The sequence below is a fragment of the Saccopteryx leptura genome, chromosome 13 (genome assembly GCF_036850995.1).
Source record: "Saccopteryx leptura isolate mSacLep1 chromosome 13, mSacLep1_pri_phased_curated, whole genome shotgun sequence".
Classification (NCBI taxonomy): Eukaryota; Metazoa; Chordata; class Mammalia; order Chiroptera; family Emballonuridae; genus Saccopteryx; species Saccopteryx leptura.
The window spans coordinates 26,649,907-26,663,876 of NC_089515.1; the positions used below are offsets into that span (position 1 = coordinate 26,649,907).

The 13,970-nt window shown below is 38.4% G+C and overlaps 1 protein-coding gene across 4 annotated transcripts in view; it reads right to left on the bottom strand.

The window, feature by feature from the left end:
• Positions 1–13,970, bottom strand: part of SLF2 (SMC5-SMC6 complex localization factor 2) — a 49,789-nt gene that overhangs the window by 20,020 nt on the left and 15,799 nt on the right. For all 4 annotated transcript variants that reach the window (XR_010747605.1, XM_066354588.1, XM_066354587.1 and 1 more), the window contains 6 exons: positions 12,403–12,525; positions 11,817–11,984; positions 10,766–10,868; positions 3,736–3,811; positions 2,820–2,961; positions 943–1,045 (listed from right to left, as the gene is read on the bottom strand). Coding sequence is in view for 3 of the 4 variants with exons in the window: in XM_066354588.1 (XP_066210685.1) it covers positions 943–1,045; positions 2,820–2,961; positions 3,736–3,811; positions 10,766–10,868; positions 11,817–11,984; positions 12,403–12,525 (715 nt within the window). In the remaining variant the exon portion in view is untranslated. The remainder of the gene's footprint in view (positions 1–942; positions 1,046–2,819; positions 2,962–3,735; positions 3,812–10,765; positions 10,869–11,816; positions 11,985–12,402; positions 12,526–13,970) is intronic.

Consider the following 13,970-nt stretch of genomic DNA (forward strand, 5'->3'; position numbering starts at 1 on the left):
CCTTGGCACCAACCAACTGAGCTATTACCCAGACCACGGCCACTAAAAATGTTTTAACATGTTATTAATTCTTTTTTTTTTTTTTTAAAGATTTTATTTATTCATTATAGAGAGGGGAGAGAGAGAGAGAGAGAAGGGGGGAGGAGCAGAAAGCATCAACTCCCATATGTGCCTTGACCAGGCAAGCTCAGGGTTTTGAACCGGCAACCTCAGTGTTTCCAGGTTGACACTTTATCCACTGCGCCACCACAGGTCAGGCAATATGTTATTAATTCTTAGTCACTAAGTTATATTGTAATATTTTTTCTTCATAATTTTAATTCTAAAAAATTACTGGTTTAAAAAATATTAGTTTCAAAAAGCTTCTTGGTAAAGCATTCCTAGAACTATTTTAAATATATATTCTGATCTAAAGATCCCTTTCACTCTTAATATTAAAAAAAAAATAGTCTGACCAGTGGTGATGCAGTGGATAGAGTGTTGACTTGGGACACTGAAGTCCCAGGTTTGAAATCCCAAGGTTGCTGGCTTGAGCATGGGTTCATCTGGTTTGAGCACAGGCTCACCAGCTTGTGTGTGGGATCAACATAATATCAAGGTTGCTGACTTGAAGCCCAGGTCACTGTCTTGAGCCCAAGGTCACAGGCTTGGCTTGAGACCCCAGTCAAGGCACATATCACATATGAGAAGTAATCAGTAAACAACTAAAGTGATACAACTATGAGTTGATGCTTCTCATCTCTCTCCCTTCTTATCTGGCTGGCTGTCTCTCGCTAAAAAAACAAAAAAACAGCAAAAACAACCTTTAAAACAAAGATTATTGCTAAGAAATTACAGAAACTGGAAATCACTGGTGAAACACTAGTGATTTTGTTTTAAAACTATTAACCACAAAGCTAAATGGTTCTAGCTCTGTGCTAAAGACACAAAAGTTTTTCTTACCTTAACCACATTTAAAATGTTGGTTTCAGGAAGAGTGGAAAAAATTGGCTTACAAGATGAATCTTCACTTCCTTTTACCCCCAATGTCATTTGTGTTTCAGAACTATTGAAAAGCAAATAAAGCAACATGAAATTAGGTCCAACATAATTATCAGATATAAAAAGCAACAAAAATGTATACTTTATTAAGGTATAATTTACACACAATAAATTTTGGTAAAGATACACACTAGTGTATGTTTTGGTAAATATACTGCTCACAAAAATTAGGGGATATTTTATCGCTTCATATTCATTTTGAAATATCCCCTAATTTTTGTGAGCAGTATATATATATACACTAGTGTAACCATCGTCTGAATCAAGAAATAGAACATTTCCATTATCCCTGTAAGTCCCTTCATTGCCATATGCAAGCCAATCCACTATCTCTCCCTCCAGGTAAATACTAATTTGATCTCTAGCTCTACACATTAGTTTTTCTTTGAACCACTACTTCTTCTAAGGCACTATCCTCACTGCTCTTGGCGTTAGAGAGCTATGTAGGAGGTGGCTCTGGTTACAAAGATCTTACAATATTTAAAGGTCTCATGACTGGCCTCACAAAACTGCAACAGTACTATACTAAAGTAATTCTGAGCACCTCAGTTTTGGTTGAGGTAAGATTCATGGAAAAGGAGACACATGAACTTGGCCTTCAAAAGACAGACATTTTCTTGCTTAATTTCTTAAATAAATAATACCTTCATATGTTTATAAAGCCAAGTTATCAAGGCACAGTATGCTGTGAAGAACTGTCCTCACAGACTAGACCTTCAGCCACCTATTTCCCCTCTCCATAACCACTACTAGTTTTAGTACTTGCTTCCACGTTTTATATATACACAAATAAATATGAACCTTTAATACACATGCTAGCATACCATATACTCTGTTGTGCACATCTCTTTTGTCACTTAATATATATCATGTAGATACTTCCATATATGAAGAACATTTCTCTTTTTAAAATATCTGCTTGGTAGTCCTGTGTCCCTTCCTAGCTATACAGAACCTCGGCAAGTTACCTAATACCTTTCTGTGCCTAACTCACCAGTAAAATGGGATAGCTGCAGTGACTATTAAATTAAGTACTGTATATTAAGTCGTTAGAACTATGCTTGGCACACAGTAAGCAATATGTGTTAATAGCTGTGATGATTATTATTAATGTAATATGACCTGTCTACAATAGATTAAATGCTTTTGCTCTCATAAACAGTGTTTCAATATGTGAGACAGGCAATATTTTGGCAGTTAAACATTAAGGATGGAACTGAGGGAACAGCATGAGGAAGAGCCAACGCAACACTGGCTAATGCGGAGAAACAGCAAGCAGATTAATTTGGTCAGAACAAAGGGAGAACAAAATAGAAAATATGAATTTTTTGAATTAAAAAAAAAAGGTTTCTATTTTTTCCCTGTTAAACATGATAAGTTTTTAGATTAGGGCAGACATTAAGAAAGTATCTAATTTAAGATCCATTTAAAATCTGACAGATTTAAAAAAATCAAGAATAGATATTAAACTTATTAAATAAATGAATATTAACTGTTCTTTTTTTTTTTTTTTTAATTTTATTTTATTCATTTTAGAGAGGAGAGAGAAAGGAAGAGGGAGAGAGGAGAGAGAGACAGAGAGAGAAGGTGGGGAGGAGCTGGAAGCATCAACTCCCATATGTGCCTTGACCAGGCAAGCCCAGGGTTTCGAACCGGCGACCTCAGCATTTCCAGGTCGATGCTCTATCCACTGCGCCACCACAGGTCAGGCATATTAACTGTTCTTATATAAAATTATTTAAAATGTTTCTGGCATTAATTATGTAAAAAAAACTTACACTAGATTGTCTTCACTAAAGTCTGGCTGAAGATTCTCCAGAGGAAACAGAAATCTAAACTCAATTCCCATATTGAAAAACACAGCTGCTATATCAGACAATGATGGGATCCAAGGCCAAACTGGTGAATCACTGAAGGTATCTAGTTAACAGAAGAAAACATTTTATCTCAAATCCTGAGTTCACAAACCCACAGTTGCAAGGTGATAGCGTGCATGTGAAACATGGATTATTATAGTGATTTCATAGAAATGACAGCTGTTAACAATACAGTTATTTAGAATGACCACAGACAAATTACATATTTTCAAATAAATATGAAAGAAATAACGTTTATGAACAAAATATCTGAGAGTGATGAATAAAAGGGTATAACTCAGAAGGAAGAAACACATTTTGAAAATACTGGAAATAACAATAATAAAATACCAACTCTTAACATGGAAAGATTTTATCATCTTGAGTGCCTTTTTGTCCTGATCCTCAAAACAAGACAACTAGATCACAGTGCTTGTGTCATTATAAGGGATTTCAAAGGCGAGAAAGCAACCATTGCACTTTTGCAGTGGACACTTTCAATCTCTTTAGTGCATAATCAGTTTAATACTGTTGCTAACCAAGAGCCAATTAAAGTTAATTGACTAAATAACGTGCAACTATTTCTACTTACCCAGCACAGTAAGCCATGACTTGGCAAATATTAGGTAAGGGCTGCCACTTGCAAGATCTTATACCCCTTTTCTCAGTGTAACTAGAAAAATGCAGATACTCATTTTTCATTGGAATTTCATTTTATTATTAAAGATTAGATTACAAAAGTAAATTTTATTCTATATTCCCAAATATCCTAATTTTTAGCAACACAAGAGACCATAGCAACCAATAATTCATACCGCTAATATTATTATATACTCACCATTTCTAATTGTTATTTCCATCAATGTACTTAAAATCTGCAAGGACACAATACAGTCTGTATGAACTGACATCATCTAAGAAGATAAAAGAGTATTAAGAGATAAGAAAGAAAACATGAGCATTAACTATTTATGATATATAAGTGTTTTATGAGCATGTCATTTAATACTTGTAATAACCTTATGAAGTGGTCAGACATCACACACAGGAGCAAATAGTTTCAGAGAGATTAAAATACTCTACCTAATATAATCCACGAGCAGTTGGAATTAAATTTCTGATTCTAAAATCAGGGTCTTTTCAATTCTAACATGTTTGTTTCTATAGTTTTTATTTAAAAGAAGACAAATATAATATTTGAAACTATAAAAAAATAAATTTCTAGTTCCTATATCATGCCACGAAACCCAAAAACCATAAAGGAAAAGGCTGCTAGACTGATCACTTCACAGGCGAAAAAAAACAACAAAAAACCCCCCAAAACCTAGTAAAACTATTTTAAAAGATATAAATATGCAAATTAATATACCAATATACTTCTTAAAAAGATGTTCAATAGCACCAGTAGTCAAAGAAATACAAAAAAAAAAAAAATGACACGATATCATTAGTTGACTTCAGCATAGGTGAAAATTGAGAATATTGATAACACTCATTGTTCGCAAGTGTACTTAGGAAAGAGGTAGTATGCCCACGATGTGTAATTTGGTAAAACTTATGTTTTTTAGGCCTAACCTGTGGTGGCGCAGTGGATAAAGTGTTGACCTGGAAATCTGAGGTCACAGGTTCAAAACCCTGGGCTTTCCTGGTCAAGGCACATATAGGAGTTGATGCTTCCTGCTCCTCCGCCCTTATGTCTCCCTTCTCTCTCTCTCACCTCTCTCAAATGAATAAATAAAATCTTTAAAAAACAAAAAACTTATGTTTTTTAGACCCTGGCTGGCTGGTTCAGTAGATAAGAGTGTTGGCTCAGTGTACGGACATCCTGGGTTCAATTTCTGGTCAGGGAACACAAGAGAAGAGACCATCTGCTTTCCTCCCCCTCCTTCTTCCCCTTCTCTCCCTCATCCCCTCCCACAACCAGTGGCTCAATTGGTTCCAGCGTGGCCTGGGGCACTGAGGATAGCTCAGTTGGTCTGAGCACTTCATCTTCATTACTAAAAATAGCTCTGTTGATTCAAGCACTGGCCCAAGACACGTTGCTGGGTGTATCCTGGTCAGGGCTCATGCAGAAATCTGTCTCACTATCTCCTCTCCTATCACTTAAAAACAAAAAACAAAAAAACCCCACGTTTTAAAAATATCATATTAAAAAAATATATTTTATTTCTATCTCTCTTTTGCTTTGGAGCCAGGGATTATCATTATAATAAATTTAAATCTAAAATGTAAGAGAGAATAACCCAACTCTAGCTTCTTCTGTCAGGCATATAGCTTGTATCATATTTCAAAATCATCCCATGTGAATAAGTATCTTTACTATCTTTGTGCTGTAATGCTCTGTCACTAGAGAGCAGTACCATTCAACGGCATGTTGGACACAGGATGGATTTTGGATAACATGAATTCTAAGGTGGGCAACTTGAGATAATTAATGTATGAAGAAGTATATAAAACAATCTAATATCTACCAATCAAGACTGGATTAAAGCCTGACCAGGTGGTGGCGCAGTGGATACAGTGTTGAACTGGGACGCGGAGGACCCAGGTTACAAACCCCAAGGTCGCCGGCTTGAGCGTGGGCTCATCCAGCTTGAGCACTGGCTCACTAGCTGGAGGGCAGGGTCATAGACACAATCTTATGGTCGCTGGCTTGAGCAAGGGGTCACTCGCTCTGCTGTAGGCTCCCGGTCAAGGCACATATGAGAAAGCTACCAATGCACAACTAAGATGCCACAATGAAGACTTGATGCTTCTCATCTCTCTCCCTTCCTGTTTGTCCCTATCTGTCCCTCTCTTTGCCTCTCTCTGTCTCTGCCAAAAAGAAAAAAATAAAGACTAAAGAAGCCAGTGTATAGCACTACAAGTAATACTATAAAGCTATTAAAAAGGATGATAACATGTCTATACTAAGATAAAAATACTTGACAACTTATTATCTGAGGTAAAGTTATAAAACAGCACATATTGGCCCTGGCCAGTGGCTTAGTAGATAAAGCATTGTCCCTGTGCATTGAGGTTGTGAGTTCAACCCCCAGTCAGGGCACATGCAAGAAGCAATCAATGAGTACACAATTAAATGGAACAACTGAGTAGAACAACGAGTTGACGCCTCTCTCTCTCCCTCTCGGAAATCAGTAGAAAAAATTAAAAAAACCTACATATTTTATTTACGTTATACTGCATTCTATGTATATACAGAGACCAATCCAGAAAACTCTAAAATTTAACAGCCCCTGGAGATTGGGAGTCAGCCTTTTTAATTTTAATGTCCTTTCCATTTTACTTGAACAGCTCACAATCAAATGTGAATTCCCTCTGAAAATGGTAAAATACAAAAAAATAGTAAACTCTTTTTCTGGTATACTACATTAGGATCACAAAGATGCAAAACATGTTAACAATTTACAAAATATTAGAACTATAGCATTAAAATAAATTCTAATATGTTTATAAAAAATAGTTAATAAGTTGGCCTCTTCATCATGAAAAATGAATTTGGAATTGGAAATGAGAAATGACAAAGTATCTTACACAGAAAAAGAGCTTAACAAATGATTAGTTTGGTTTTCAAATAATAAATATGAAGAGTATAAAAACTGCTTACACAAAGATATGTTTGTATGTCATCATTAGAATTTGAAAGGCCATAATGATGAGACCACATCAAGATGAAAATTAACACATATGAATGCAAAGTCTTACTTATAAGTTTAAGAGAAGCTATATTACATAATTAAGAGTATAATGAAGCCCTGTCATAAGAGCAAATAAAGTTCAGAATTGTAATAAACAGAAATATGTGGGTGCGGTAGATAGGTAAGAATTTTGCTGAGCATATGTCAATTTATATGGGGAGGGAAGAAACACTTCAGGAGTGACACTGACAAGCTAAAGAGCTGCGCAGTGAACAGAGCATCAACCTGGGAGGCCGAGAGCCCAGGTGTAAAACCTTGAGGTCCCTGGTTCTAGAGCACAGGCTCACCCACTTAAGCGCAGGATCACAGATATGATCCCATTGTTGCTGGCTTGAGCTCAAGGTAGCTGGCTTGAGCAAGGGGTCATGGGCTTGGCTGGAGCCCCCAGGTCAAGGCACAAATGAGAATCAATCAATTAACTAAAAGTGCCACAACTATGAGTTGATGCTTCTTCTCATCTCTCTCCCTTCCTGTGTGTGTGTGTGTGTGTGTCTCAAAAAAAAAAAAGTAAATAGACTGGAAATTTAGTGATTGAAGAATGTTTAGTGTGGGAAGAGATGAGGGTCATGATAGTTGAAAAATAACTGAAGGACTGTAAAGACAGATGAGGCATATTCTGGGAAGCTATAGAAAAGAAAATTAGTACCACTAGATGAAAACTGTAGTGAGGCAACTTTTATTTTTTTTAGCATGCGGGAGAGGGAGAGGGGGGGAGAGAGAGAGAGAGAGAGAGACAGACAGACAGAACAGGAGAGAAATGAGAAGCTTCAACTTATAGTTGCATCTTTAATTTTCCATTGATTGCTTTCTCATACAGGTGTGGGTGGAGGCTTCAGCCGAGTCTGTGCCCCTTGCTTAAGCCAGCAACCTTTGGGATCAAGCTGGTGACCCCACAATCAAGACTGCAACCCCGGGGTTTTGAACCTGAAATCTCAGCATCTCAGGTCGATGCTCTATCCACTGGTCAGTGTGCCACCACTGGTAGGCAGGAGGCAACTGTTTACTTAATTAGGGCTAGTAAAAAATTATGGGGGTCTAGCCTGACCAGGCAGTGGCACAGTGGATAGAGAATAGGACTAGGACGCGGAGGAACCAGTTCGAAGCCCCGAGGCCACCAGCTTGAGCACAGGCTCATCTGGTTTGAGCAAGGATCACCAGCTTGAGCCCAAGGTCGCTGGCTCGAGCAAGGGGTCACTCAGTCTGCTATAGCCCCCCAGTCAAGGCACAAATGAGAAAGTAATCAATGAACAACTAAGGTGCCACAACGAAGAACTAATGCTTCTCATCTCTCTCCTTTCCTGTCTGTCCCTACCTGTCCCTCTCTCTGTCACAAAAATAAAATAAAAAAATTACTGGGTCCAAGTAGTCCCTGGAAGCAAATGCTCCTGCCCCATAGTCTGCACCATCTGTTATCTTTGCCTGGATTGCTCTTCTCCCACATAGTGGCAAAGCTTGTTCCATCAACTTTCTACAGGTCTTTACTAAGACCTCATGTTATCAGTAAGGCCTTATTGATACCTTATATAATATATATATAAACTATATAAATACCTTATATATATACATTAAAAAGCAAACTTTCTTTCCCACCCTGATAGTCTCTATATCTACCTTAGCCTACCTTTACTTCATAGCACTTACTACCCGACATAATATACCTATAAATGTACACACACACGTTTATTGTCTCTCTCCTCTATACAAGAATGTGGGTTTCATGAGATCAGAAACACTTTTTTTTTTCATTGCTGTTCTTTCCAGCGCCTGGTATAGCTGGCATTCAAAATTCTCAGCTTTGGCCCTGGCCGGTTGGCTCAGCGGTAGAGCGTCGGCCTGGCGTGCAGGGCACCCAGGTTCAATTCTTGGCCAGGGCACGCGGGAGAGGCGCCCATTTGCTTCTCCACCCCCCCCTCCTTCCTCTCTGTCTCTCTCTTCCCCTCCCGCAGCCAGGGCTCCATTGGAGCGGAGATGGCCCAGGCGCTGGGGATGGCTCCTTGGCCTCTGCCCCAGGCGCTAGAATGGCTCTGGTCACGGCAAAGCGACGCCCCAAAGGGGCAGAGCATGCCCCCTGGTGGGCAGAGCCTCGCCCCTGGTGGGCGTGCCGGGTGGATCCCGGTGGGGCGCATGCGGGAGTCTGTCTGACTGTCTCTCCCCGTTTCCAGCTTCAGAAAAATACAAAAAAAAAAAAAAAATCCCAGCTTTGGCCCTGGCCAGTTGGCTCAGTGGTAGAGCGTCGGCCTGGCATGCAGGAGTCCGGTTCGATTCCTGGCCATGGCACACAGGAGAAGCGCCCATCTGCTTCTCTACCCCTCCCCCTCTCCTTCCTCTCTGTCTCTCTCTTCCCCTCCTGCAGCCAAGGCTCCATTTGAGCAAAGTTGGCCCAGGCGCTGAGGATGGCTCTATGGCCTCTGCCTCAGGCACTAGAATGGCTCTGGTCACAGCATAGCAAGGCCCCAGATGGGCAGAGCATCACCCCCCCCCCCCCCCGTGGGTATGCCGGGTGGATCCCAGTAGGGCGCATGCAGGAGTCTGTCTGACTACCTCCCCGTTTCCAACTTCAGAAAAATACAAGATTGCCAGCTTTATGAAAAAGTGAATAAAAGGCTATACTGGAATATCTAGTTCTTGCCAAATATATGTAAGACTCTTTGAAATGCTATTTTAAATCCCAGAATAGAAAATCTATGTTTGTCCCACTTCTCACTTCATATAATACAGTGTGTCTGTAAAGTTATGGTGTACTTTTGACCGGTCACAGGAAAGCAACAAAAGACGATAGAAATGTAAAATCTACACCAAATCAAAGGAAAACTCTCCCAGTTTCATACCTATTCAGTGCAGTTCGATGTGGGCTCACGCACAGATTTTTTAGGGCTCCTTAGGTAGCTATCCCGTATAGTCTCTACAGACTCGTCACTGACTGATGGCCTAACAGAACGGGGTTTCTCCACCAAACTGCCCGTTTCCTTCAACTTCTTATCCCAACGAGTAATGTTATTCCTATGTGGTGGCGCTTCGTTATAAACGCGCCGATATTCACGTTGCACTTTGGTCACGGATTCAAATTTGGCGAGCCACAGAACACACTGAACTTTCCTCTGTACCGTCCATCCACATCTTGAAAGGCATGACCGTGGGCTGCTCCGCTGTATACATGGTGTTACGTCATCATCTGTGCACATGCTGCCACATCATCCTACAGAAACTGGGAGGGTTCTCCTTTTATTTGGTGCAGATTTCACATTTCTATCTTCTTTTGTTGCTTTCCTGTGACCGGTCAAAATTGCACCACGACTTTACGGACACACTGTAGTTCTAGTTCTCTGATACCACTGATATTTATAAAGTTACTATGTGGATAACATAAAACTTAAGATAATTATTTTAAGTGAATGCAGAGATAAATATAAACGAGGAGGAAAAACATTCTGTTTGATTTGCATATAAAATATATGGGTGGGAAAACAGTATACAGTCAAATCATAAAAATGTATGCAGGACCCCATAAAAATGGGGGAAAAAATGGTAACCCACCCCCCAGGTATGTATCAGAAGACCTCTTCTGAAACCAACTATATAATAGTGATTTACCAATGTGATAAAATGTCTCAGGTACAACATTATTGACTATTCCTGCATTTTAGTTTTGTTTTGTTTTTTTAAGTGAGAGGAGGGGAAATAGTGACAGACTTCCGCATGTACCCGGACTAGAATCCACCTGTCAACACCCATTCTGGGCCAATGCTTAACTCAACCGAGTTATTTTTAGTGCCTGAGGCTGATATAACCGAGTTATCTTTAGTGCCTGGGGGGTCCACGCTCAAACCAATCAAGCCACTGGCTATGGGAGGGAAAGAGTGAGACAAGCAGGAAAAGGATGGGGAGAGAAGCAGATGGTTGCCTCTTTTGTGTGCCCTGACTGGGAATCGAACCTGGGACTTCCATATACCAGGCCCACCATTCTATCCACTGAGCCAATTGGCCAGGGCAGTATTTTCTTTCAAATCTCTTTACACTGATTCTTTTCCCTTATTCTAATCTACTGAAATGGGTTTGATGTACTATATTAGATTTTTCTCTAATAATTTCAAGTAAGATTATATTTTAAAAGTTTGCTTTTGACTGGGAAGTACAGTAGGAAGCAACTATACCCTCAAATATTTCTCTTACCCGAAACAGCCACTTTAACACAGGTATAGGGCACTGGACATAGTGATAAGCAGAGGTAAGGAAGCCTTGTGTTGTCAAGAAAATCTGATCTGTTTTTCCTGATCTGAAAAAATAAAATCATTATCACTATTGACAAGAAACTTCTAACACCACATCTGACATCATCAGGAACATGAGCAAGCAAACCATCCTTAATCCCATTCTTGGGTGGATTCTACCCCAATATGGATGGGTTGCTTATAAAAGAAATTCAATTGATGGCCTAAAGTTGATCTAATCTGTTGGCTTGGCTTTAGATTTATCTACTGGACAAATGTACTTTAGCTGGCAGTGTGATAAAGAGGAGCCTATCAAGTCTCAGGACATTATCTACATTTGCCAGTCTGGGTTTGTACTTCCATAAAACTCAGCACCAGAATTAATGTGATTTCTCTGGGTCTGAGATATCATACACTGAACGAAATTAGCTCTGAGGTAATCTGAGAGAAAAGCATTGTGAGAGAGACTGCTAGTCTCCCAATATCTATCCTTGCCTTTCCTCTTGGTAACTGAACCCTGATTTTTAGCTGGGCACATTGGCTGTCTGAAATAAAATCACTCTCCAGCCTTTTTTTTATGGAGGTATGACCATGTTGACTAAGTTCTACCCAAATGACCATTAGTAGAAATGATATGTGGGATTTCTAGAAATCTGAATGTAAAGGGCGGAGCTCCAGTAGCACCTAAAGCAGCTAAGTGCTAAGGAGGGTGGAGATATCATACAGTGAAAGACCAGCCCTGGACCTCCTACCTCTGAAATCTTTCACATAAGAAATGTACTTCTTTAAGCCTGTTATATACTGATCTTAATCCTAATTAATAAAGGCACGTGATGTGCCAACTTACCATCTCACACGGCTTCCTGTAATTAAATAATGAAACACAAAGGGCAACAGCAATAAGAGGATTAAGAAAGGTTAACAGAAATTAACCTTTTAGAAGATTGTATCAGTCAGAATCTTAAGAGTAATTTTTATGTGTGAAAAAGTAAAATGTCTATTTTTCTACTTACTTAAGAATAAGCTTTTCTACAGCACTTTGTCCAATAAAACCAGAGTCTCTTAGATCCAAGGTATACTGATTGAAAATTTTTCCAGAATTGAAGAAATTAAATATTTCTTCACCTGGATGATGATCAGGAATAGGATCAACTGTAATTGAAAATTTCTTTAGAAATTCCCTGAAATTAAAAAAAAAAAGTTATTGAGTAACAAACAGTTATACTGCATCTAATTTTATGTTTAAAAGTTGGTTACAAAAAAAAAAAAAAGTTGGGTATAAAGCAAACTTTTCTAAGGACTAGTAATAATCCCAGATTAAAAGATTAGTATGAAAACATGTGTTTTGCTCCTTACACTTTTTGCTAGTTATTAGTCCAAAGCCACAAAATGTGTGTAAAAAGACACTAACCAGGAGAAAAGACAAATGATGTAACTTGGCCTTAACATTTGCCTTTCAAATCCATCAAAGATGGATTAGAAACCCATCATAGATTGTCCACTAAGTAAATAACCATAAATTGCTCATTTATTTTATAAAAAACAAAAAACGTAAATGCATAAACTTAATAGGGAATACACTATGAAAAAACGGTGTACCTGTGTTCTTCTAAGAGGCCGTCCTCATCATCTGTACTGTCTTGGTCTCCAGTTCTGATGGGGGATTTAATGCCCCGGCCTTGTCTTATGTCTTCCTGCAGTTGCCTCTGCAGTTCATCTAGCCTGAGAATTGGAAGAACGTTATAATAAATCGTTTGCCCTGAAAATAAAAATAATCTGAAGTTTATGTCTAAAAGCACCAAGGAAAACTCTAATTAAGTATACTGTTTTAAGACAAACTTTGTTTACACTATAGGTCAAATCATGTCTTCCAAATATGTCATGATATATCATATAGTATATATATATATACTATTTTCATTAAACACAAAAATTCTGTTTTTGGTCTTAGGCTTTTACGCAGCTACCGGTATGGTATTAGAATTGTATTACATCACATAAAAGACTTGAATGTTACTTTATAGCTAGGACTTCAAGAATGATGTCCAAATCATATAGAGAAAGGGGAAGGAAAAATGGCAAGGAATAAACATTACTAATTTGATGTTTAATCTCTAATGCTCATTTGACTTCCAGTAGACCAACAACCTGATAGTGTTAATTAGGCTTTCTAACACCAGTAGTCATTATCATTGTCATCATCACTACTGTCACAACATCTAATCCTGACAGCCCTTGCTATGTGACAGGCACTGTACTAAGAATATATATTAAGTTTCTTTTAACCCTCACAACAATGTGATGTAGTAGTTTATGATTACCCATTTTATACATGAGGAAACAGACATTAGAAAAGCTAACTTACTCAAGCTCACAAAGCAAGGAGCTGGGATTCAAAGTCAGAGTCTAGTTCTAAAGTCCTTCCTTACTTATATTACTCACCAAGATTAAGTTACTTTAACTGAGATCCTTATTTTAGCTCCACAGTAGATGAGTGTAATACAACAGTAAATGACCAGTAAATGTACTGCTCTATTACTACAGGAAACAGTCAATCATCAGATCACACAGCATCTCTTCCTTTGGTCTGTGCAAAGTTCAATTTTAAATAAGCAACTTCAGATTTGACATCACAAATCACAAATTCACGAAACATTTAAAGAAATTTACAATAGAAACAATTCTTCTAATATATGTCCAGAAATGGGAACACTTCTGACTTAGTAAGTATCTGCAATTCCTATCTAGCTATTTAGTTATCAAGTTTGAGACACATAAAATTTCAAGGCAGCTGAGATTTTAGTGAAGTTCTCCAGGCTCTTTCAAGGATATTCCTTGAACTAATAAAAAATATATCTCCCCTCTCTCATTAGCAAAAGCAGGTTGCAACTAGTCACATAAATTTCATTAGGATCATTATGACCCTCAAAATTTTTGATTTCTCTGTGTGCATGGTCAGACAGTATCAGTCATAACTAAAATTCTTCCTCAGAAGAGCAGCTTGATGTAGAAATCATATGTCTGGTTATGCTGGTGTCAAAACTTGGACTAAGCAGGCATACACACATTTTAAAAAACTGTACCTATGCAAACAACAACAAACTGCACACCAACAACCTGATTAAAAAATGAGCAAAGGATCTTGAATAGACGCTTCTCCAAAGAAG